This window comes from Rhinoderma darwinii, chromosome 2, assembly GCF_050947455.1.
Source record: "Rhinoderma darwinii isolate aRhiDar2 chromosome 2, aRhiDar2.hap1, whole genome shotgun sequence".
Lineage (NCBI taxonomy): Eukaryota > Metazoa > Chordata > Amphibia > Anura > Rhinodermatidae > Rhinoderma > Rhinoderma darwinii.
In genome coordinates, this window is record NC_134688.1 from 405,634,980 (window position 1) to 405,661,129 (window position 26,150).

General features: G+C 42.6%; 1 protein-coding gene across 2 annotated transcripts in view; it reads left to right on the forward strand.

Moving 5' to 3' along the window:
• Nucleotides 1-9,925: 9,925 nt before the first annotated feature.
• Nucleotides 9,926-26,150, forward strand: part of MKS1 (MKS transition zone complex subunit 1) — a 32,969-nt gene continuing 16,744 nt past the window's right edge. The window contains exons 1-11 of one of the 2 annotated variants that reach the window (XM_075854130.1): nt 9,927-10,049; nt 10,126-10,235; nt 15,717-15,784; nt 16,278-16,433; nt 17,166-17,263; nt 19,291-19,419; nt 19,722-19,826; nt 20,102-20,210; nt 22,633-22,689; nt 24,308-24,350; nt 25,386-25,448. In XM_075854130.1, the coding sequence (XP_075710245.1) occupies nt 9,973-10,049; nt 10,126-10,235; nt 15,717-15,784; nt 16,278-16,433; nt 17,166-17,263; nt 19,291-19,419; nt 19,722-19,826; nt 20,102-20,210; nt 22,633-22,689; nt 24,308-24,350; nt 25,386-25,448 (1,015 nt within the window). In that variant the 5' untranslated portion in view covers nt 9,927-9,972. Of the gene's footprint in view, nt 10,050-10,125; nt 10,236-15,716; nt 15,785-16,277; nt 16,434-17,165; nt 17,264-19,290; nt 19,420-19,721; nt 19,827-20,101; nt 20,211-22,632; nt 22,690-24,307; nt 24,351-25,385; nt 25,449-26,150 lie in introns of both variants that reach the window. The other variant, XM_075854131.1, reaches the window with a different exon arrangement.

Genomic DNA, 26,150 nt, shown 5'->3' on the forward strand with positions numbered 1-26,150 from the left:
CCTAATTTGTGAAAATAAATACAAAAAAAGATTCCAGTTCTTTGTCAATAAAGCTTAAAGGGGTTTCACATCAGAGACATTTATGACATATCTGCGACCTGCACCGATCTCTAGAACGGGGCTCCCTAAACCCTGTACCTTTTATCTGTTCTCGCTGCCTCCCGGACACTTTCTGGTTATATGGTCGGGAGTTACGAAAACAGCGTAGCATGTGAGCTACGCTGTTTCCATAACTACCGTTCAGTTTTATGGCACGTACGAAGTGAGCTACGCTGTTTTTGCAACTCCCGACCTTATAACCAGGAAGTGGCCAGGAGGCAGCGAGAACAGATAAAGGTAGAACGGGGTTTAGGGTGCCCAATTATAGAGATAGGTGCGGGTTCCAGAGGTGGGACCACCATCTATTTGACATTTATGACATATCTTGTGGATATGTCTTAAATGTCTCTCATGGGAAAACCCCTTTATGCCCTGTTCACACTGAGTTTTTTTACGCGGAAAACGCGCCAAAAATGCCTCCCATTGATTTCAATGGGAGGAGCAGGCGGTTTTTTTCCGCGAGCTTTAAAACCGTCTCGCGGAAAAAAGAAGCGACATGCTAATCGTAGTCCACTACGCTATTGATTCCGTCAAAACAACGGAACCCTTGCATAACTGAGACGAACGGAAACCGTTGGCACCGGATCCGTCACCATTGAAATCAATGGTGATGGAAACGGAAACCTTTGGTTTCTGTTTGTGTCAGTCAGGGTCCCGGTCCGATGGAAAGCTCAGACAGAACGGGACCGTAGCGCAGATGTGAACGAAGCCTTATCTGGGGGTTTGTTATAGTGTATCAGTCTAGGCAATGTTCTTTGACCTAAGCAGCAGCACAAATAACCTTCTACTGGACTCCAAATTGATGGTGCCTATTTTTACATGGGCCAATGAGGAGGTGAACGAGCGTTCATTACCTAGTGTAAACAGGGCAAAGATCAGCCAATGAATGAGCAAATGCTTGTGACATCTGCCGGTGTGGAACTAAGGCCCCATGCACACGGCCGTGGAAAAAGGCTGTAATTCCGGACCGCAATTACGGACCCGCCCGGTTCTATTGGCTGCAGACACCCTTCCGTAGCGCTACGGAAAGGTGTCTGTGCCGGGAAATATGGAGAATGTCCTACTTTTCGTATTTTGCGGGCCGTGCTCCCATACTTTGTATGGGAGCACGGCACGAAAATGCAGCACGTTGGCGGGTTGTGATTACGGATACGCGCGTGTGCATGACGCCTAAGGCCTCATGCACATGACCATAGTGGTGTGCACGGCAGTGAATTGCAGCTCAGACGGCCGCAGTGTGTCACCCGCAGGCCGTGCACATGGCTGCGTGCATTAATTTCTATGAGCCCGGACCGCAAAACATGACCGTAATAAGACATGTCCGTTCTTTTTACGGTCCAGGCCCCTGGGCCATACACGGACTGAGGAAATCACGGCCATGTGCATGGGCCAAATTTGCGGGTGAATTGCGGCTGCAAAAATACATTTGTGTGAATGGGGCCTAACTATAGACTGAAACATTGTAGAAACCCTATCAGCAATGTGAGCAGGACTGGATAATTACACACAAAGCAAATTAGACTATTGATTAACCCCTTCCCCCTTTGGCCACTTTTGACCTTCCTGACAGAGCCTCATTTTTCAAATCTGACATGTGTCACTTTATGTGGTAATAACTCCAGAATGCTTTCACCTATCCAAGCGATTCTGAGATGTATCTACTTGTAAAACAGACGGTTATACCACACAAAATTGCTGCTAATTAACATCACCCATATGTCTACTTTAGATTGGCATCGGTTTTTGAACATCCTTTTATTTTTCTAGGACGTTACAAGGCTTAGAACTTTAGCAGCAATTTCTCACATTGTCAAGAACATTTCAAAAGGCTATTTTTACATGGGCCAGTTCAGTTGTGAAGTGACTGAGGGCCTTATATATAAGAAACCCCCAAAAAGTCACCCCATTTTAAAAACTTCACCCCTCAAAGTATTCAAAACAGCATTTAGAACATTTCTTAACCCTTTAGACTTTTCACAGGAATTAAAGCAAAGTAGAGGTGAAATGTACAAATTTCATATTTTTTTGCAGAAATAAATTCATTTAAATGTAATCCATTTTTTTTGTAACACAGGAAGTTTTACCAGAGAAATGCAACTCAATATTTATTGCCCAGGTTCTACAGTTTTAGGAAATATCCCACATGTGGCCGTAGCGTGCTACTGGACTGAAACACCGGCCTCAGAAGCAAAGGAGCACCTAGTGAATTTTGGGGCCTTATTTTTATTACAATATATTTTAGGCACCATGTCAGGTTTGAAGGGCTCTTGCGGTACCAAAACAGTGGAAATCCCCCAAAAGTGACCCCATTTGGGAAACTACACACCTCAAGGAAATGATCTAGAGGTGTAGTGAGCATTTTGACCGCACAGGTTTTTTACAGAAATTATTGGAAGTAGGCCGTGAAAATTAATATCTACATTTTTTCAAAGAAAATGTATGTTTAGCGATTTTTTTTTTTCTAATTTCCACAAGGACTAAAGGAGAAAAAGCACCACCAAATTTGTAAAGCAATTTCTCCCGAGTAAAACAGTACCCCACATGTGGTCATAGACGGCTGTTTGGGCACACGGCAGGGCTTAGAAGGGATGGAGCACCATTTGGCTTTTAGAGTTCACATTTAGCAGGAATGGTTTGCGGAGGCCATGTCACATTTACAAAGCACCTGAGGGGACAAAACAGTGGAAACCTCCCACAAGTGACACCATTTTGGAGACTACACCAATTGAGGAAATTATCTAGGGGTATAGTGAGCGTTTTGACCCCACAGGATTTTTGCAGAAATTATTGGAAATAGGCCCTGAAAATTAAAATCTACATTTTTTTCAAAGAAAATGGAGGTTTATCAATCTTTTTTCTAATTTCCAAAAGGACTAAAGGAGAAAAAGCACCACCAAATTTGTAAAGCAATTTCTCCCGAGTAAAACAATACCCCACATGTGGTAATAAACGGCTGTTTGGACACACGGTAGGGCTTAGAATGGAAAGAGCGCTATTTGGCTTTTGAAGATCACATAAAGCAGGAATGGTTTGTGGAGGCCATGTCACATTTGCAAAGCCCCTGAGGGGACAAAACAATGAAAATGCAGAAAAAGTGACTCCATTTAGGAAACTACACCCCTTGAGGAATTCATCTAGAGGTGTAGTAAGCATTTAGAACCCATAGATGTTTCATAGAATTTATTAGAATTGGGCAGTGAAAATAAAAACAATCCTTTTTCTTCAATAAGACGTAGCTTTAGCGCAACATTTTTCATTTTCTCAACAAACAAAGGAAAAAAAGAACCCAACATTTGTAAAGCAATTTCTCCCGAGTACGGCAATACCCCATATGTGGTCATAAACTGCTGTTTGGGCACACGGCAGGGCTCAGAAGGGAAGGAGCGCCATTTGGAGTGCAGATTTTGCTGGATTGGTTTCTGGGCGCCTATGGGACCAAAAAAGTGGAAACCCCCTAGAAGTGACCCCATTTTGGAAACTACACCCCTCAATGCATTTACCTAGTGGTGTAGTAAGCATATTAACCCTGCAGGTGTTTTGTAGAAATTAGTGTGCACTCGATGTTGCAGAGTGAAAATAGGATTTTTTTCATAGATATGCCAATATGTAGTGCCCAGCTTGTGCCACCATAACAAGACAGCTCTCTAATTATTATGCAGTGTTTCCCGGTTTTAGAAACACCCTAGGTGTGGCCCTAATCTTTTGCCTGGACGTTCGACCAGGCTCAGGAGTGAAAGCGCACCATGCGAAATTGAGGCCTAATTTGGCGATTTACAAAGTATTGGTTCACAATTGCAGAGGCTCTGATGTGAAATAATAAAAAGAAACCCCTGAGAAGTGACCCCATTTGGAAACTACACCCCTCAAGGCATTTATTAAGGGGTGTAGTGAGCATTTTCACCCCACAGGTCTTTTCCATAAATGAATGCGCTGCGGATGGTGCAAATTAAAATTTTATACTTTTCACTAGATATGCCATTTCAGTGGCAAATATGTCATGCCTAGCTTATGCCACTGGAGACACACACCCCAAAAATTGTTAAAAGGGTTCTCCCGGGTATGACGATGCCATATATGTGGAAAGAAACTGTTGTTTGGGCACATTGTAGGGTTCAGAGCGGAGGGAGCGCCATTTGCCTTTTGGAGAGCGGATTTTGCTTGGTAGTAGATTTGTTTGAGTATTGCTGGTGTTTCCGTTTATAATATGGGGGCATATGTAAGCTGGGCAGAGTACATCAGGGGCATTGTCAGGTGGTATAATAATGGGGTAAACAATAAAATGATCCATAGATGTGTGTTACGCTGTGAAGCAATCCTTTCTGGCGTCCTTTCTTATCCCCCTTTTGGTCCATAACAAAATTTTTTTTTTTTCATAGACGTAGTGGTATGAGGGCTTTTTTTTGCGGGACGAGCTGTAGTTATTATTGGTACCCTTTTGGAGTACATGCAACATTTTGATCACCGTTTATCCTATTTTTTGGGAGGCCAGATAAACAAAAAAAATGCAATTCTGGCATAATTTTATTTAGTTTTTTTTATACAGTGTTCACCATGCATTATAAATTACACGTTACCTTTCTTCTGCGGGTCAGTACGATTCCGGCGATACCTAATTTATAGAACTTTTTTAGGTTTTACAACTTTTTGCACAATAAAACTACTTTCGTAAAAAGAATGTATTTTTTCTGTCACCAAGTTATGAGAACCATAACTTTTAAAAAATTTTGTCGACGGAGCTGTATGAGGGCTTGTTTTTTGCGAGACGAGCTATAGTTTTTATAGGTACTATTTTTGGATACGTGCGACTTTTTGATCACTTTTTATTCCTGTATTTGTAGGGCAAAGTGACCAGAAAACAGAAACTCTGGTATAGTTTTTGACGTTTTTTTTTTACGCTGTTCAGCGCGTGCAATAAATAATATTATATTTTGATACCTCAAGTTGCTACGGTCGCGGCGATACCAAATACGTATGGTTTATTTTTTTCAATAATAAAGGCCTTGATAAGAGTAAAAGGGGGGTTTGTGTTTTATTTTATTACTTGAAACTTTTATTGTTTTCAAACTTTTTTTCACTTTTTTTTACACTTTTTCTCAAGTCCCACTAGGGGACTTGAAGGTCGAGCTGTCAGATTAATTTTTTTCTAATTCATTGCACTACCTATGTAGTGCAATGTATTAGATCTGTCCGTTATTCACTGACAGCAAGCCGATTAGGCTTCGCCTTCCGGCGTGGCCTAATCGGCTTCCGTAATGGCAGAGCAGGAGGCCATTGTATCTCCTGTTGCCATAGCAGCAGTCGCCAGTCCTGATTGCCTGTCAGGGCTGGCGATCTGCTAGTAACCGCTACGTTGCAGCAATCGCTTTCGATTGCTGCATCGAAGGGGTTAATGGCAGGGATCGGAGCTAGCTCCAGTTCCTGCCGTTACAGGTGGATGTCAGCTGTAACATACAGCTGACGTCCGCCGCTGATGACGCCGGATCAGCTCCTGAGCCATCTTGCCGGCGGCTACGGAAGCCAATCAGGCTCCGCCGCCGGGCGGATCTTGACCGGCTTCGGTGCTAGGCAGACCGGGAGGCCAGTATTAGGCCTCCGGTTGCCATTGCAGTCACCGGAACCCCGGCAATTTCATTGCTGGGGTTCCGATGAGCTGCAAACACCTTAAAGAGGCTCTGTCACCAGATTTTGCAACCCCTATCTGCTATTGCAGCAGATCAGCGCTGCAATGTAGATTACAGTAACGTTTTTATTTTTAAAAAACTAGCATTTTTGGCCAAGTTATGACCATTTTTGTATTTATGCAAATGAGGCTTGCAAAAGTACAACTGGGCGTGTTGAAAAGTAAAAGTCCAACTGGGCGTGTATTATGTGTGTACATCGGGGCGTGTTTACTACTTTTACTAGCTGGGCTTTCTGATGAGAAGTATCATCCACTTCTCTTCAGAATGCCCAGCTTCTGGCAGTGCAGACACAGCCGTGTTCTCGAGAGATCACGCTGTGACGTCACTTCCCCAGGTCCTGCATCGTGTCAGACGAGCGAGGACACATCGGCACCAGAGGCTACAGATGATTCTGCAGCAGCATCGGCGTTTGCAGGTAAGTCGATGTAGCTACTTATCTGCAAACGCTGATGCTGCTGCAGAATCAACTGTAGCCTCTGGTGCCGATGTGGCCGACACGATGCAGGACCTGTGAGTGACGTCACAGATCTGCACTGCCAGAAGCTGGGCGTTCTGAAGAGAAGTGGATGATACTTCTCATCAGAACGCCCAGCTAGTAAAAGTAGTAAACACGCCCCGATGTACGCACATAATACACGCCCAGTTGTACTTTTACTTTTCAACACGCCCAGTTGTACTTTTGCAAGCCTCATTTGCATAAATACAAAAATGGCCATAACTTGGCCAAAAATGCTCGTTTTTTAAAAATAAAAACGTTACTGTAATCTACATTGCAGCGCCGATCTGCTGCAATAGCAGATAGGGGTTGCAAAATCTGGTGACAGAGCCTCTTTAAGTGCAGCACTCGCGTTTGAGCGCTGCACTTAAGGGGTTAACGGCGGGGATCGAAGCTAATTTCGGTCCCCGCCGTTACAGCCGGATGTCAGCTGTAAAATACAGCTGAGATCCGGCGATGATGGCACCGGCTCATTTATTTACAACACAATGGACTGTCCCTTCAACAGCAGCTTTTCTGTGAGAGAATGTCTAATGTGCAGATCTGGACAGGCGCAAGCTCTACATTAATATTCTCTATGATTTCCTGGCAGAACTGTTTATTAAAATATAGTTAGGGTATGTTCACACGAGGGCGTCCGTTACGGCTGAAATTACGGGGATGTTTCAGCCTTAAAACATCCCCGTAATTTAAGCCGTACCGGCATGTGCAGGCGCTTGAACGCCGCGTCAATTACGGGCGTAATTAGCGCTGCTATTCATTGGAGTCAATGAATAACGGCTCTAATTACGGCCAAAGAAGTGACAGGTCACTTCTTCTACGCGGGCGTCTATTTACGCGCCGTCATTTGACAGCGGCGCGTAAATATACGCCTCGTGTGAACAGACAAACGTCTGCCCTTTGCTTTCAATGGGCAGATGTTTGTCAGCGCTATTGAGGCGCTATTTTCGGGCGTAATTCGGGGCAAAAACACCCGATTTACGTCCGTAAATAGGCCGTGTGAACATACCCTTACTTTTTTTGCGGGATGGGAAGTATTTTATAGGGAAAAGAGTTTCATAAAACCAGATCTACCACTTATTGCCTCCCGAACACTTCTGCCCCATCGTGCTAGTGGTCAGGCTTTGTTCACACCACATTTTTTTGCATTCAGTTGAAAGGTACTTTTTTTTTTTTTTCAGGCTTTTGGAACTGGTAAAAAGGTTATTCTTTTACAATGACAATTACACTCAAAGGGTATGATCACACGCAGTGACCAAAAACTTCTGAAAATACGGCGCTTAAAATGACGGCTCGTCAAAAGAAGTGCAGGAGACTTCCTGGGACGTTTTTGGAGGCGAAAACAGCTCCTGATTTTCAGACGTTTTTGTAGCAACTCGCGTTTTTCGCAGCGTATTTTAGGGCCATTTCTGGAGCTGTTTTTCAATGGAGTCAATGAAAAACGCCTCCAAAAACGTCCCAAGAAGTCTCCTGCACTTCTTTTGGGCAGATGTTTGTAAGCGTATTAGGGGCGTTTTTTCAGGCATAATTCGAGGCGTAAAACGCCCAAACGAGGTCTGAAAACACTGCGTGTGAACGTACCCTAAGGGTATGTTCACACGACAGCGTCCGTAACGGCCGAAATTACGGGGCTGTTTTCAGGAGAAAACAGCCCCGTCATTTCAGCCGTAACGGCATGTGCAGGCACTTGAACGCCGCGTCCATTACGGACGTAATTGGCGCTGCTTTTCATTGGAGTCAATGAATAACGGCTCCAATTACGCCCCAAGAAGTGACAGGTCACTTCTTTGATGCGGGCATCTATTTACGCGCCGTCTTTTGACAGCGGGGCGTAAATATACGCCTCGTGTGAACAGACAAACGTCAGCCCATTGCTTTAAAAAAAACAAACACCAAGGTCTACATTGATTTAACAGGAAGCGCAGAAACTTCACGCTATTCCACCGTTAAGGGTATGTTCACACGAGGGCGTCCGTAACGGCTGAAATTACGGGGATGTTTCAGCCTGAAAACATCCCCGTAATTTCAGCCGTAACGGCATGTGCAGGCGCTTGAACGCCGCGTCAATTACCGACGTAATTGGCGCTGCTATTCATTGGAGTCAATGAATAACGGCTCCATTTACGGCCAAAGAAGTGAGGGTATGTTCACACGGCCTATTTACGGACGTAAATCGGGCGTTTTTGCCCCGAATTACGTCTGAAAATAGCGCCTCAATAGCGCTGACAAACATCTGCCCATTGAAAGCAATGGGCAGACGTTTGTCTGTTCACACGAGGCATAATTTACGTGCCGCTGTCAAATGACGGCGCGTAAATAGACGCCCGCGTCAAAGAAGTGACCTGTCACTTCTTTGGCCGTAAATGGAGCCATTATTCATTGACTCCAATGAATAGCAGCGCCAATTATGTCCGTAATGGACGCAGCGTTCAAGCGCCTGCACATGCCGTTACGGCTGAAATTACGGGGATGTTTTCAGGCTGAAACATCCCCGTAATTTCAGCCGTTACGGACGCCCTCGTGTGAACATACCCTGACAGGTCACTTCTTTGACGCGGGCGTCTATTTACGCGCCGTCATTTGACAGCGGCACGTAAATTACGCCTCGTGTGAACAGACAAACGTCTGCCCATTGCCTTCAATGGGCAGATGTTTGTCAGCGCTATTGAGGCGCTATTTTCGGACGTAATTCGGGGCAAAAACGCCCGATTTACGTCCGTAAATAGGCCGTGTGAACATACCCTTAGGGTATGTTCACACGGCGGGGGTCCGTAACGGCTGAAATTACGGGGATGTTTCAGCCTGAAAACATCCCCGTAATTTCAGCCGTACCGGCATGTGCAGGCGCTTGAACGCCGCGTCAATTACGGCCGTAATTAGCGCTGCTATTCATTGGAGTCAATGAATAGCGGCTCCAATTACGGCCAAAGAAGTGACAGGTCACTTCTTCTACGCGGGCGTCTATTTACGCGCCGTCATTTGACAGCGGCGAGTAAGGGTATGTTCACACGGCCTATTTACGGACGTAAATCGGGCGTTTTTGCCCCGAATTACGCCCGAAAATAGCGCCTCAATAGCGCTGACAAACATCTGCCCATTGAAAGCAATGGGCAGACGTTTGTCTGTTCACACGAGGCGTATATTTACGCGCCGCTGTCAAATGACGGCGCGTAAATAGACGCCCGCGTAGAAGAAGTGACCTGTCACTTCTTTGGCCGTAATTGGAGCCGCTATTCATTGACTCCAATGAATAGCAGCGCTAATTACGGCCGTAATTGACGCGGCGTTCAAGCGCCTGCACATGCCGGTACGGCTGAAATTACGGGGATGTTTTCAGGCTGAAACATCCCCGTAATTTCAGCCGTTACGGACCCCCGCCGTGTGAACATACCCTAAATATACGCCTCATGTGAACAGACAAACGTCTGCCCATTGCTTTCAATGGGCAGATGTTTGTCAGCGCTATTGAGGCGCTATTTTCGGGCGTAGTTCGGGGCAAAAACGCCCGATTTACGTCCGTAAATAGGCCGTGTGAACATACCCTTACAATGCCGTCAATTGGATTTTCACCTGAAGGGGGCGCAGAAGACCTTGACGTGCGCGGGTATTCCGAAATGCTGAGAACGTTCTGACGCTGAAGGAGATGAGCGCGCTCGTGAAGTGGTTACCTAGGAGACGAGGACGCGCGGCCTTGTGATGGCGGAGGAATGGAACCAGGACTCCGGGGAGGTTGTGTACAGGTCCCGCGACCCCATCAAGAACCTGAAGATCCGGTAAGGGAGCGCTGTGACGCTGAATGGCTGCCGTCATTATTAGTGAGCACGCCTGGTGAAATGTTTGCGTCTGCAGGGTAAAGCTGCAGCGGGTGTCTCCGGTCAGTGCCTTGGTACAGCAGGTCCAGGAGGAGGGAGGCAGAGGGGACATCGCGCTCCGGACTCTCCGTTCCAACGCTGGAACAAGTAAGTATATAGGAGAGTCAATTTTTATTAGTGAGGTTATCAAAGATATAAACATCGATCTCTATGACCCGAAAAGCATCAACTAAGGAGCCTTAAAGAGGCTCTGTCACCACATTATAAGTGCCCTCTCTCCTATATAAGGAGATGGGCGCTATAATGTAGGTGACAGCAGTTCTTTTTATTTAAAAAAACAATCTATTTTTACCACTTTATTAGCGATTTTAGATTTATGCTAATGAGTTGCTTAATGTCCAAGTGGGCGTGTTTTTACTTTAGACCAAGTGGGCGTTGTACAGAGGAGTGTATGACGCTGACCAATCAGCGTCCTGCACTCCTCTCCATTGATTTAGGCAGCACATAGGGATCCTGCTAGATCGCTATGTGCTGTCTTATACTAACACATTAACAATACTGAAGTGTTTAGACAGTGAATAGACATTCCACGGGATGTCTATTCACAATCTCTGCACTTCGTTACTCTGTCTGTGGTAGTTACAGCAGAGGACACGTAATCTCGCGAGATTACGTGGTAAATGACAGGTTACACCGAGATCACGCTTCCTCTGCTGTAACTACCATAGAAACCGTAACGAAGTGCAGGGATTGTGAATAGACATCCCGTGGAATGTCTATTCACTGTCTAAACACTTCAGTATTGTTAATGTGTAAGTATAAGGCCTCATTTACACGAGCATGTGCGTTTTGCGCACGCAAAAAAACGCAGCGTTTTGCGTGCGCAAAAGGCACTTGACAGCTCCGTGTGTCATCAGTGTATGATGCGCGGCTGCGTGATTTTCGCGCAGCCGCCATCATGGAGATGAGGCTAGTCGACGTCAGTCACTGTCCAGGGTGCTGAAAGAGTTAACTGATCGGCAGTAACTCTTTCAGCACCCTCGACAGTGAATTCCGATCACCATATCGAGTAACCTGTTTAAAAAAAAAGAGGTTCGTACTTACCGAGAACTTCCCGGCCGTTGCCTTGGTGACGCGCCTCTCTTGACATCTGGCCCCACCTCCCTGGGTGACGCGGCAGTCCATGTGACCGCTGCAGCCTGTGCTTGGCTTGTGATTGGCTGCAGCTGTCACTTGGACTGAATTGTCATCCCGGGAGGTTAGACTGGAGGAAGAAGGCGGGAGTTATCGGTAAGTCAGAACTTTTTTTTTTTTTTACACGTTCACGTATATTGGGATCGGAAGTCACTGTCCAGGGTGCTGAACCAGTTTAACTCTTTCAGCACCCTGGACAGTGACTGTCTCCTGCTGGGTTCGGTCAAAACGAGTTCGGCCGAACCCGGTGAAGTTCGGTTCGCTCATCTCTAAGACACTCCGTTCGGATGTTTGTAAACAGAAAAGCACGTGGTGCTTTTCTGTTTACATTCAGTTTGACAGCTCTTGCGCGAATCACGCAGTTCGCACGGAAGTGCTTCCGTGCAACCTTCGTGGTTTTCACGCACCCATTGACTTCAATGGGTGCGTGATGCGTGAAAAACGCACGATTATAGAACATGTCGTGAGTTTTACGCAACGCACTCGCGCTGCGCAAAATTCACGCATTGTCTGCACTGCCCCATAGAGTAATATAGGTGCGTACGACACGCGTGAAAAGCACGCGCGTCGCACGCGCGTATATTACGCTCGTGTAAATGAGGCCTAAGACAGCACATAAGGATCTAACAGGATCCCTATGCGCTGTGTAAATGAATGGGGAGAAGTGTATGACGCTGATTGGTCACTGATTGATCAGATTCATACACTCCTATGTACAACGCCCAGTTGGTCTGAAGTGAAAATACGCCCACTTGGGCATTAAGCAACTCATTAGCATAAATCTAAAAACGCTAATAAAGTGGTGAAAAAAGATAGTTTTTTTTAAATAAAAAGCACTGCTGTCACCTATATTATAGCGCCGATCTCCTTATGTAGGAGATAGGCCACTTATAATGTGGTGACAGAGTCTCTTTAAGTCTCTTTTATATCGGCCGGTGCAGCGAGCGCCGATAAACGAGACGTTGATCGTCGCTCGTTTGCTCCTGTCACATGGAGCTATGGATGGGGACGAGCAGTCGTTACTCCCATCGCTAATCCCCATACGTTATCATGTCAGCTGCGCGTCCCCCTGTTTACACGGAGATGCGCTGCCAACAACGATAATATAATATTTCACTTTTTTAAAATGATACGATCAGCAGATGATTGAGCGTTTGCTTGTTCATCTGCTGATCGCTACCCCCTTTAGACAGAATAAAATTAACATGTCACCCAAAAAAACAATGGAGGAACCGCTGTTCTTTTTTCCATTCCACCCCACAAATAATTTTTTTAAGTTTCCCAGTACATTATATGGTACATAAAATTGTCATTCAAAAACTACAACTCGTTTGTAAAAAAACAAGCCTTAATAGAATACAAATGTATTATTTTTTTTTAAATATTTGACAATTCGCATAATTAGGAAATAACATTACACATGGTATCATGTCATTAACATTAATGCGGGTGCTATTTAGATATACCGAGAAATAGATGCATCCAAACATATGTTTAAGCAATATATTATTATAACAGTATAAAGTTCCGGGGAGATATTAAAGGCTTTATGCCAAGATAGAACGAGACAAATTATCCCTTCCTAAGATTCAGCTACATACAGGTCACTTCATGCATCCACATAACATCCATATGTACCTGGAAAGGGCCAGATATCTTTCCAGGTACATATGGATGTTATGTGGATGAATATCTCCCAGGAATTATATACTGCTCATCATATATTGCCTAAACATATTTTTGGACGCATGCATCTATTTTGCGGCACATTTAGAGAGAGAGGTTTTTCTGGACCTTTTGCCAGCTGGATCCCGTCCTAAAAGACGTGTTGGAACCTGGACTATACCTGTAATTCCAAAATACCAGTGAATGAACCTCTAGCTGAGAGCTAAAAATAATTTTCCTTAAACATATTTTGGGAGTGTCTTTTATGTCTCTCTCGCAAATGCATGAAGTGACCTGTATGTAGCTGAATCTTAGGAAGGGATCATTTGTCTCGTTCTGTCTTGGCATAAAGCCTTTAATATCTGGCCTTTTCCAATTATATTTGGATGCTATGGGATAACTATCTCCCCAGAACTATATACTGTTCTAATAATATATTGCTTAAACATATGTTTGGATGCATCTATTTCTCGGTATATCTAAATAGCACCCGCATTAATGTTAATGACATGATACCATGTGTAATGTTATTTCATAATTATGCTAATTGTCAAATATTTTTAAAAAGTTAAATAATTTGTATCTTGTACTTAATTTCCACCCAAAGTGTGCTGGTTTTGTTCAATAATTTTTATTTTCCTCTTTTTTTGCTATATTATTATATTGGACGGCACCGTGCAATAATAATTGCATTTTTGGGGTTATTTAAAAGGATATCATTGTTTCTTTTTTTTAATATAACTATGTCGACAGAAACATTAAAAAGTTATAGCTTTTGAAACCTGATTAGGAAACAAATGAAACAAAAAAATGGCTGCAGCAACAAAGAGCTAAAGGGGTTGTCCAGGAATCAATTTTATTTCTATTTTAACTTAATGTGACATGTACAATTAACTTCCTAATATAATGTCTGTTTATATCTTGTGGCGTTACTTACTTCTAATGTGCGGTCACCTGACCGCACCCAGAGTACATTTTTCACTTCCTCTGACGTTCCTAGTCTTTGCTCAGCCAGCACTTCCGGGAGCCAGCGCGTCCCATCAACTAAGTTTACAGGCAGTGGGACCAGAGGCGGAGCTCTGAAGAGCTCATAAAACATCCACCAGGCCCCCTGCCTGTAAACCTAGCTGATGGCGCGCCATGCCTCTGCTCTCCTGGAAGTGGTGGCTGAGCAAAGACAGGGAATGCTAGTACACACCCCCTCCTCTTCTCTCTCGGAGTTCCCGCACTGCCTGCCCCTCTCTTCCTGCACTGCCTGCCACCCCCCCCCCCCCGATGGTATATATAAAGTTATAACAAGAGTTATATAAATACAGGGATGATGGGGGTTATATACAGGGATACTGGGGTTATATACAGGAATGATGGGGTCATCATCCCTGTGTATAACCCCCATCAACACACTATATAACCCCCATCATCGCTGTGTATAACCGCCTTCATCCCTGTATAGGATGATGGGGGCTGATACACAGGGATGATGACGTAATACACCGGGATGATGGGGGTTATATGCAGGAATGATGAGGTAATACACATGTTGTGGGTTATATAATGGGGTAATGCACAGGGATGATGACGGTTATATACAGGGATGGTGAGGTAATACACAGGGATGATGGGGGTTATACACGGGGATGATGGGGGTTATACATAGGGATGATGGGGATTAGATACAGGTTGTATACAGGTATGATGGAGTTAATATAATATTTAACTTTTTTTAAATCATACGATCAGCAGATGATCGAGCGTTTGCTTGTTCATCTGCTGATGGCTACCCCCTTTAGACAGAATAAAATGAACATGTCTTTTTTTTACTGTGTATTACATCATCATCCCTGTTTATAACCCCAGCATCCCTGTGCATTACCCCCATCATCCCTGTGTATAACCCCCATCATCCCTGTATATAACCCCCATCATCCCTGTATATAACCCCCATCATCCCTGTATATAACCCCCATCATCCCTGTATATAACCCCCATCCCCCCTGTGTGATTATTACTGGGTGTGTGTGACAGTGCAGGGAGCTAGGTGACTGTAATTAGAGCAGGGAATGACCTGTGAATATAGAGGGGCGTGGCAGTATGTAAATAACTGAGATGCTGTGGAGGAAGAGGGGGAGTGTAAGCTGTCTCCTCAGATGCAGCAAGGGATCATGGGTATGGTGGGTTACAAGACCGGAAACAGACAGGAACAGAAGCAAGGGATGTAAACAAACAGAGCAGCAGTGACAATGGTGATCAAACAGAAACTGGTTAGTAGGGGGTATTAGGGAAGGCACACCAAGGCTGGGGGACACTTTTTAGAAAATATGTTTTTCCTGGCCAACCCCTTTAAGAGGGCTTAAATAGGCCCAGTCATTAAATTGTTAAGATGCCATGTGACAATCACCACAACCTCAATGTTTCCTGAAACTCAAAGGAACCATTATCGCTCAATAAGATCTGTCAACACCTGTTACAAAATGGATCATATTGATCTGTCCATCTGTTGGGACTCCAGCAAAACCGGAACGCATGATATCAGTTTGGGCAACGTCATTTTGGCAGTCTAGAGATGATTCATGTATAAGTCCTGTGACATGCTTTTTAGGTTTGACAGCTGTCATTTTTGTACAGAGAAGTATTATTGGAATGTCAAATTTAGACAGACCTAAGGACCAATTCACACGTCAACGCCGTGCCTACCGAGCCTGTAGATTCTTTTCTGTTGTTCTGAGAACTGTTCAGCATTTTGTCTTTTCTTCTCAAATAATAAAAAAGGTGGATACCGACCAGGTGATGATGAGGAAGAAGTGGTGATCTCCTGGCAGGAGAAGCTTTTTAGTGAGGTAATCATCCCTGAGGGCTTTCACCTATCAGTATTTCAGGTCTATCTATGTTGTTTCTGTTTTCTTTGCCTAAAAGAGTTTGTTTTCCAGTGGAGAGATTAAGAATAATGTGTATAATAGTACAATGTGGGGTGGCACAGTTGGTGTAGGTGGGATGTATGATAAGCTGGCCATAAATTTAAGATAGCTGTTATTCGGCCAACAGCTATCCCCCCCCCCCCCTTCCCAATATACATGCATGCTCGCTATGCCCGACCCTTCTCTCCCCCGACATCTGCCGTTGGGGGAGAGTTGGCAGCCACCATACACATTACATACACAGTCAGTCGGTCTCGCCGAAATATATATTTCATATTATATCTTCATGTACAGGTCTAGTCACAGGTACACCAGTGTGTCATCCGTTTATATATGTACAGTGTATTGAAGATAAGCATGAAAACCTTGACCTGTTGGTACTATTGTTCTTCTATGCCTTTTTCTTACAATTCAGTTTGAATATGAGCTGTACAAAAATGAAGCAGCTTGTTGCACACCCCTGGACCGTCAGTATCATCAGGACATCATATCATCGGAGCGGAGAGGAGGACGGAAGAATATACGTGTCTTTACTTACACAGACTATGATCGATACACCAACCTAGAAGAGGTGGGCATAAACCAAATAAATGTCATTTCTGTAAAAAGTATTTATATAAATTGTATAAAGTATTAGTATAAAATGTAATCCCTTCTCTTGAAACATCTGGTGATAACAGCTGACCATCACGGCTTTTCTCCAGCAAATTCTCACTTCTAGAAGGAGTTGATCTGATGTGACAAACCCTTTAAAATGCCAGCCTGGGTGCATAGGTTATAAGGTTGAACATCCTCTATATCCCTGGGTGTATTGTCTAATGACAGATTACGATTATAACCTGAAAGATTGGCCCTAGCGCTGAATGGCAAGAATGAATTAAATCCCTAAAAGGGAACTTGTCGCCAATTAGATAACTCATATCGCGAACCTTGCATCATGTGCCGTTTTAACTTGCATAGTTCCTGCTTCAGGTACTACCCGCTGTAGACTTTGAGCATGTGCCGTAAATACAACAATAGTATTTAATAAAAGGAAAAAGGAAAACTCTAGTACTTGGGTTTTATAACTATTTAATAGCCGTTCATAAAATACTGTCACTTTTTATCTATGAGCTTAACTGAATAAGAAAATCAAATGTAATTAAAAATAACAAATTAAGTTCTATTTAAATTGGCACATCAGAAAAAAGTGTCCCGACATTCGGAAATGCCTGTCCTAAATGTGTATTATGGATCTATGCAGTGTTTTTCTGTTTTTACTTGTGCTATTCGTTGTATTGACAGGTATTCTTCCCTCTTACAGCACTGCCAGTCAGTAACCACCTCTGAACAACAGACGCCCACATTCTTGGCTGAACGCATGGCAAATGTCAGGAGACGACGGCAAGACAAAAGACCATTGTAAGTGGTCGGATACAGTAAGGTTATAACACGGAAAAAGTGAAGAAACATTGTCCCTTTTTTTGGAGGTTTGTCTGCTTAGATCTAAACCCAAAAAGTCACCAGTTGTCACCCAGCTTTCATAGACTCCTAAATAGTAAACCTTTTTTCAGTTGATATATTCTGGATCGGGGAATTTTAGGGATATATAAATTCTATGAGAAATGGGTGTTCTCTAATTAGTTTTTATACACTTACTGTGATTGCTGAAATGGTAGACCGTGTGAAATGGGGTCAGGCATTGTGGTGTTTACATATTTTGTCCATAGACACGGTATCTATACGTAGGGATTAATGTATAAATAAACAAGCACTAATCCCCCTTCTGCAATCCCCAAGATCAGCGATCACAGTGAGTATATTAAGGCAGAGCACAGCTAGTCCTGAGTAATTAAGTGCCAGAGTCATGAGACCATGGCACTTTAAATGCACGGATCTTTAAGGGACTGGTGCTGTACTGCCACTTAAATTGTAGGGGTGCTGCTTGCCACTTTGCCAGCCTTTGTTTAAAAAATGTGTGGGTGAAGTTTGAGTGGGTATAACCTGTCAATCAGTGCCTCTCCTCCAATCAGTGGTGTCTAGCGGGGCTGTACAGCAGGCAACTCCTCATGGTCCGCCCCATGGTTTTTCTTTCCAGAGAATAGCAGGATTGGCTACAGCGCTCCTGACTCTTAATCGGGAGGCTGCATGGTCTATTAACTCCTTATTGGCATCTCGTAGACATGATTTATGACAGATGCACTTTAAGTAGTATATTCTCAGAGAACTTATTTAATGCACTGTAAGGGAATATGTGGGCTAAAAAAATTATTGTGCATTCAGTTAGTCTAAAGTTGGCTACACACATGATGGCTGAATAAGCATTCGGCTGACACCTATTTCTCCCAACTCCCTCTAAACTTGGATCAGTCTAGCGCAGGGGTACTCAACTGGCGGACCTCAATCCGTATCTCGGACGCCCACCGTCCGGGCCTCTGCTCTTATTAATTTGACTACAGGCAAAAGTACTTTCATTGTATATGGCTGTGCAGTTATTCAGCTAAACGTCAGTTTAGCGAGCAGCCATTAACTATGAAAGTGCTTTACCTGCAGTCAATTTGAAAACTTTGCTGATCTATATGTCGGCACAGTTTTGGCCGCATTCTGGGCGCACCTCAGCCATGTTGCGTGCGCATACTGAGAACCCAACCTTATGGTTTCCAGTTTGGCAGCACTATGTGTCTCACTTTAGTATACAAAGTTTGTGAAACGTTAATGAGACGAGATCTTGCCTGTTGGTGTTCAGTTCGTGCCATCATCTAACGGCAAACCCAGGTAAGTGGACCTTTACTAAAAGTAGTTGAGTATTTCTGGTCTAGCCTATATATTTATTTTAATAGGGAAAGGGACATAAGCCAGGGGAACAAAGGATCGAGCTGCACCCAATCACATTAGACTGTTGGACGATCCCACTGAAATATGGGGGGGGGGGGGGTAACATGCTTTTAAAGCTCTTACAATATTGTGTCCCGCTTAGGCTTCGTTCACAACTGCGTCGGGCTTCCGTTTATGGGTTTCGTCCGACCTTTCCATCAGGGGAACCCATGAACGGAAACTATAGCTTCCGTTTGCATTACCATTGATTTAAATGGTAATGCTTCGGTTGCAAATGGTTTTCATTTGTCTCCGTTCCGTAAGGTTTCCATTTTTTGTCGGAATCATTTTCATAGTCGACTGCGCTATTGTTTTCGCCCAAAAAACTGAAACCTTATGGAACGGAGAAACTGATACCGTTTGCAACGGAAGCCTTACCATTGAAATCAATGGTAATGCGAACGGAAGCTATAGTTTCTGTTTTGTTTCTGTTCATGGGTTCCCCAGACGGAAATGTGTGACGGAACCCATAAACGGAAACCTGACGCAGATGTAAACGAAACCTTAATCCTTTGTTTATAATTAATCTGTGATATAAAGTAAACCTTTTTCTTTGTCTGGTCTGTTATTTAAAGAGATGCAGTTGGGATACGTAATCGTCTTGTCACGTGGAAACCATCTGAGGACTTTATAAGGAATAATCACATCATTAATACACCAGTGCAGACTATGTACATCATGGCAGATTTAGGACCAAGTGGAAAGTGAGTTTACCTACCATTATGATGTTTGGTGCACTTGAGTACAAGAGATGAACCTGTATTTAGCATCACATATGACACACTGTATATGCATATGCTGTAGAAACAGATAGATTAATGACCAGTGGGGTGAAGTACATAAGAAATGAGAGATTCTTATAGTGGGAATGTTGCAGCAATCAGAGCTCGGGGAAATCTTAGTATGCATGTTTCCTGAGAACAACATTAACATGTTCTACATGTAATCCAAAAGTAAACAACATATAGCTGCTGTCATCTTCTGTTTATTTATATTCACTTTACAGATTAGGATTGAAGGAGAATGAATATGTTCTTTGTACTATACGTGTAGACAGTAATGGAGTCCTCACTTTCAAACCTGATATCACTGGCACTAAAGGACCATACAGGTAATCAAAGAGCAAAAAGAAACGTTTATACAAAATATAACATAATATCCGGGTGCTAACCAAATGGAATTTGGACATTTCGGGACTTTCTTTTATGCACCCCATTTTTTTTTTGCTGTACCGATCATGGATTTTTCAGGATGGGTATTAGTCATTGTTTAGAAGCTCTTTAATTTTGAGAATCTGAATATTTAATTGTCCTATATCCATACAAAAATAGAAGAATACTATGCAGCCTCTGTTACACCTGCTAACTGTCCTTCATTTGTCTTAAGACTGGAGTTGGAGAGTCTCAAGCGTGAGCTGTGGAGGTACACCCTGCAGCATGTCTCAGAGTCAGTCCAACGAGAAGAACAGGAGCGGGAAGAGATTCTGTACAAAGATGTGAGTGTATGTTAAGGAAACTAATTCTACAGTCTCTGTACATCAGGTCTATTACAAGCAAGTTAAAATTTTGAGGACTCCACCTCAAAATTTAATATTCCAACATTACCCCTACAGGCAGTTGTGAAAAAAATGCTGCAAAGTAAGAATGCTTTCAACAAAAGAAGTACTAATCGTTTTTTGTTTTTTTATCAATTAACAAAATGCAAAGTGAATGAACAGAAGAAAAATCTAAATCTAATCAATATTTGGTGTGATCACCCTTTGCCTTCAAAACAGCATCAATACTACTAGGTACAATTGCACTCAGTTTTTGAAGGAACTCGGCAGGGAGGTTGTTCCAAACATCTTGGAGAACTAACCACAGATCTTCTGTAGATGTAGGCTTCCACAAATCCTTCTGTCCCTTCATGTAATCCCAGACAGACTCGATGATGTTGATATCAGGGCTCAGCGGGGGCCATATCATCACTAACAGGGCTCCTCGTTCTTCTTTGCACTGAAGATAGTTCCTAATGACATTGGCTGTATGTTTGGGGTCGTTGTGCTGCTGCAGAATAAATTTGGAGCCAATCCGACACCTCCCTGATGATATTCCATGATGGATAAGTATCTGCCTGCAAATCTCAGCATTGAGGACTCCATTAATCCTGACTAAATCCCCAACTCCATTTGTTGAAATGCAACCCTAAACTTGCAAGGAACCTCCACCATGCTTCACCGTTGCCTGCAAACACCTATTATTGTACCGCTCTCCAGTCCTTTGACGAACAAACTGCCTTCTGTTACAGCCAAATATTTCACATTTTGAATTTCAAGATCGCTTGAACAGCACATTTTGTTACCCCAGTCTGCTTTGAAATATTGGCCTGGGAGAGACCTTGCTGATGCAGTGTAACTTGTGCCTTGTTGCTGTGCTCAGTCTTGCCATGGTGGACCTGTGACATGAAACGGTCTTTCACAACCTCACATTTGTAGCAGAGTTTGGCTGCTCCTCACCTAGTTTTAAGCCTCTTACACAGCTGTTCTGTTACAGTTAAAGGGAAGGTGTTTTTTTTATTATATTGCTTTTAATATAATGTAAACAAAATTTTTATTTATTTGTGTTGTCACTTTCTACTTTTTAATGTATTCATACTTTTACTTCTCTATGGGGGCTGCCATTTTTTTTTCATCTCTGTATGTGTCGATTAACGACACATACACAGGTGGAATACGGCAGCTATAGGGCACAATGAACGGCAGCCGTTCATTGCTTCTGCTATCTGGCTCTACTGCGCAGAGACAGCAGGCGCCATTATGAAGACCAGCTGCACTGTCCCTCTCTCTCTCACAGACCCCCCGCTCTCGTGACCCCCCACGGGCCGCCCCCCCCCCACGCCGTGTAAATCTCAACTGAAAAGTCATTCACTTCACTTTCATCATTCTAAGGGTATGTTCACACGCATTATTTTTAGCCATTTTTCTGGCCGTAAACGTCCCGAAAAACGGCTGAAAAATCGGAAGCAGAACGCCTCCAAACATCTGCCCATTGGTTTCAATGGGAAATACAGCGTTCTTCTCTGACGGGGCGTTTTTTACGCGGCCATTTTCCAAAAACGGCACGTAAAAAGACGCCTGCCAAAAAGTGCAGGTCCCTTCTTAGGATGTTTTTGGAGCCGTTTTTCATTGAGTCTATAGAAAAACGGCCGTAAAAAACGCCTCTAAAAACGCGAGTTTGATTAAAAAATGGCTGAAAATCAGGAGCTGTTTTCCCTTTTTTTTTTTTCTAGTAAGCGTGTGAAAATACCATTAGCCTTTTGGTGTATAGCTTCTGCGAGCTGCATTTCAACAATCACACCCAAAATGCCAGCCGGACACTGCTTAGCAATTTGAAGACACCTTTTCCTGGCTTGTGGGAGGGGGGGGGGGGTGAGATTCCCTCCCACATTTACGGCAGCTGTGAGTCAGGTTGCTTTGCCTTATTCACCTTGCTGTAATTCTGGGAAGTGCTCCCTCTGGTGGCCAACATAGGAAAACATGTCAAATTATTATTTAATTTTTAATACTTTCCACCATGTGAAAGCAAAAAACTTAAAAAATATAATAGAAATAAGTAACTTACTTAAAAAAAAATAAAAAAAAGGTTTAATTCGCGACACATTCCCTTTAATGACTGTTTTAACCTACATATGAAAATGATGGTCATTATCACCTGTTTGGTATAATTGGTTAATCATGCACCTGACTTTAATCCTAGGCAAAGGGTGGTCACAACAAATGTTTTTTTTATTTAGATTTTCTTTTCTGTTCATTCACTTAGTTTATTTTTTTAATAAATTACAATGTATAATAGTATATTATGATTGCCTTTATCTTTAGCGGAAACTTTTGACTAACTCTTATTATGTATAACTTTTCTGGTATGTGATTTATTTTACAGCTGTATAATAGGCATAAAGAATACCTGAACAATCTTGTGGGCTCAGATTTTGAGATGGTAAGTTATCGTGTGTCTTAACCTCTATAACCGTTCTCGCTTTAGCTCTATCTAAATGTTCACAGGCCAGCCCTGTTTATGGGGATTCTCCAGCTGCTTGGGATTCAAGTTTAATAGACCGGAATCATTAAAGATAAAAATAAATACTAATTTACCAAGTGTGGCAAACCACCAGTGTTTCTTCACGCTGCTTTAGCATACTGTATGTAAGCAAAAATGCTGTCATATGGTATCCAAGGGAAAGGTCCCTGCCTGTCCACAAGAGGTCAGGCTATACATTATTAATTCATCCAATAGATCTCATTGGTACCTGCTGCTGGTGCTGTCTCTACATCCCTTGATGCTGCGTCGGAAGATCAGTTCACACAACCTGCAATGTTGTCCTCGTCATCATATTCACAGACCTATATTAAATGTATACTGTGTTCCTTTGTATGCCTGTCTGATTTTGCACACAGCATTGTAAAACATAATATTCCCATACACATTGTGCAGTGGTCTCCCAACACAGGACTATGGCAAACCAGCATCAGAAAGCAGTGCTGTCATTTATGCTGCAGTCTTATCTGCGTTCAGCCCATCACTTTGTAAACGCAGAGGATAACACAGCAGTGGTTAGTACCAAATACATATTTTGCTATTTCAGATGAACAGTTGATCTTTGTTTATTATTTTAAAATATTTATAATTTTTGTTATTTTTCTACTTGCCGACACAGGACGAGAATACTCGTCCTGAGCGGCGGGGACTTTGCGCATTAGGACGAGCATTCTTATCCTGTGTGACAGCTGTGTCCGCACGTGATCAGGAGCGGGGCAACGGCTGTAATACACAGCCGCAGCCCCGCTCTAACGGCAAAGAGAAGACAAACCTCTTCTCTCTGCTGTTAACTCCTTGAATACCACGATCGCGGCATTCAAAGTAAATAAGAGGAGGGGGGACTGCCCTTTGATTGCGTCACAGAAAATCCCTGTGACGCAATCAAAGCCCATAACTTGTATGGCCAGACAGCCCAGGGTCCATTGAAGGACCCCATGGCTGTCTGACCATATTTCCTGTTGTTAGGGCATACTGAGGTATGCTCTAACAACTGCCTGTGTACAATAAGTATAGATATATGCCAGTACTTTACAGTTAAAATATCAAAATCAAAAAAGTTAAATTAATAAAGAAAAATTTATGTTAAATAAAAAAGAAATAGTAAAAACAAAATACATAAATACAAATTTTTTACACTAAATAAACTTTTTAAAATAGAAGTCCCAAAACATGAAATAATATAGACATATTTGGTATTGCCACGATGGTAACAACCTGTACAACAAATGTATAACATTATTTATGATGAATGCTGTAAAAAACAAAAAAATTGTTGCCAAAATAAAAATTTATAGAAATGAAACGATAATGGAAATGTACCAAAAAATGGTACCTACATAAAGTACAACTCGTCCCGCAAATAACAAAGTCTCATACAACTACGTCATACAAAAAATAAAAAAGTTATGAGCGTCGGGATGCAAAGAGGGAAATCTAAAAAAATTGTTCTGTCCTCAAGGCCAAAATTGGCCGTGTCCTTAAGGGATTGACTAATATAAATATATTTTTCTTTTTACAGCCACCCAGTGGTGCTTTGCGAGTTTTTATCAACGGGGAGATTGGTGAGTGAATAACTTGTTGATCTTTCTTATTTATTATTATTATACACATAGTGGCGATTGTATTATGAGCAGTGGGACATTTCATGCAAAGTGGTTATTGCGCAGATATTGCTGACGTCAGATCACGAAGTGGTATAAGAAGGTGGAATCATTGAGCAACTAGTAGAGTTTTCAGTACAAGACAAAATAGGTAACGTAGAATTGCAGTCTCCTGGAGCTGGACATTCATTTTAAATTTTATTCACCATGTAAAATATTGTTATACTTGCAAATTATAATATTAATAAAATCTATACTTGCCTAGTAAAACTCTGTTCCTGTGCTCAAGCATTCCTTATCTGCCTGGCACTGCCATGTCGAGTGAGCGGGCAGACACTTTGTGAGGGATATTACCAGCCTCTGCCCGTCTGCTCCATACTAGAGACTGTGCTGATGGCAATTATTAGGCGCCAGTACAGTCTGCTGGTGGTTTTATAATCCAGCTTCCTAGTAGTAGCCTGTAGTTATTGCAACATCTGTCACCATGACTGCCACTATCATTTTCATAGAACTAAAAAGTTGAGGCTGAATATAGCTTTTCAGCTCATGAATTGTTCCAGAGCAGCAGATTTTAAGGTTTTCTAAGACAAAAACAGGGGCTGAACTAAACACATTGCTTGTGGTGGGAAATAGCTATTGGACGGTGGAGCTGAGCGTAGGGTTGTTAGACTTGGTAGTTGTCGGACTTGGTAGTTGTCGGACTTGGTAGTTGTCGGACTTGGTAGTTGTCGGACTTGGTAGTTGTCGGACTTGGTAGTTGTCGGACTTGGTAGTTGTCAGACTTGTACAAATAAAGAGACATGTAACAGTCACATAACAGAGAATCTAGATTGGGGAGGAAGTCACATCTCAATCTGTTAAAATATACAATGCTGTACATTACAACTTATGGGAATTGATGTGGTCCTAATAAACTGCCCACTAAGTGTATGATTTAGAGAAACTGTCATTTATTTAAACATTTTATCCTATTCCTAATTTTGTCTCTTACCCTAGTGTCTGCACATGAATATGAATATGATAATATCTACGTTCATTTCTTCATGGAGCTACCAAAATGTAAGTATTTGTGTAGAATGAAGTTTTAAAAGATTATGTAGGTCTCATTTGGTCACATCCAGTGTTTTTGTGGGAATCAAAAGGGAGATGTAGTACAGCAGCAGCTGATGTTGCTTTTTCATGTTTATAACCGCAACTAACTCTAAGATGCTTATCCCCCTTAAAATTTGTGTAAAAGTCTTGTTATCTTAGCAAAACGTAATGTTCTGTAATCTTTTTCATATCTTATTGAAGCAGCCCCCATTTATGATGACGAACGCTAGGGTTACATGGTGACTTTGGCTGTGATATGGGCTGTGGGAGCATTCATGGTGCTATATCACAGGCTGTGGAAATGCATTAACCCCTTCCCCCTGCATGCATTCTGGGCCTTAATGACCAAAGCAAAATTAGCAGTTTCACTAGGTCTTTATTTAATTGGTTATAACGTTGTAGGAATCAAATGTATCCCTACAAATTTGGTATGGTTTTTTTCAGCAGAAACAGGGCTTTCTTTTGGTGGTTTATACTATAGGTTTTCTTCTTTGTTTTTTTTTTAAATTTTACCAAAATGCAAAAAAATGTAGACAAAAAATATGTTTTCTTCAATTTATTGTGTAAAATTTTTTAAATAAATAATGTTTTTACTTTTGCATGCCTCTAGATTTATTTCTGAGTTTGTTCTGATTACTTGGATACCAAATATGTTGGTGTTTGTTATCT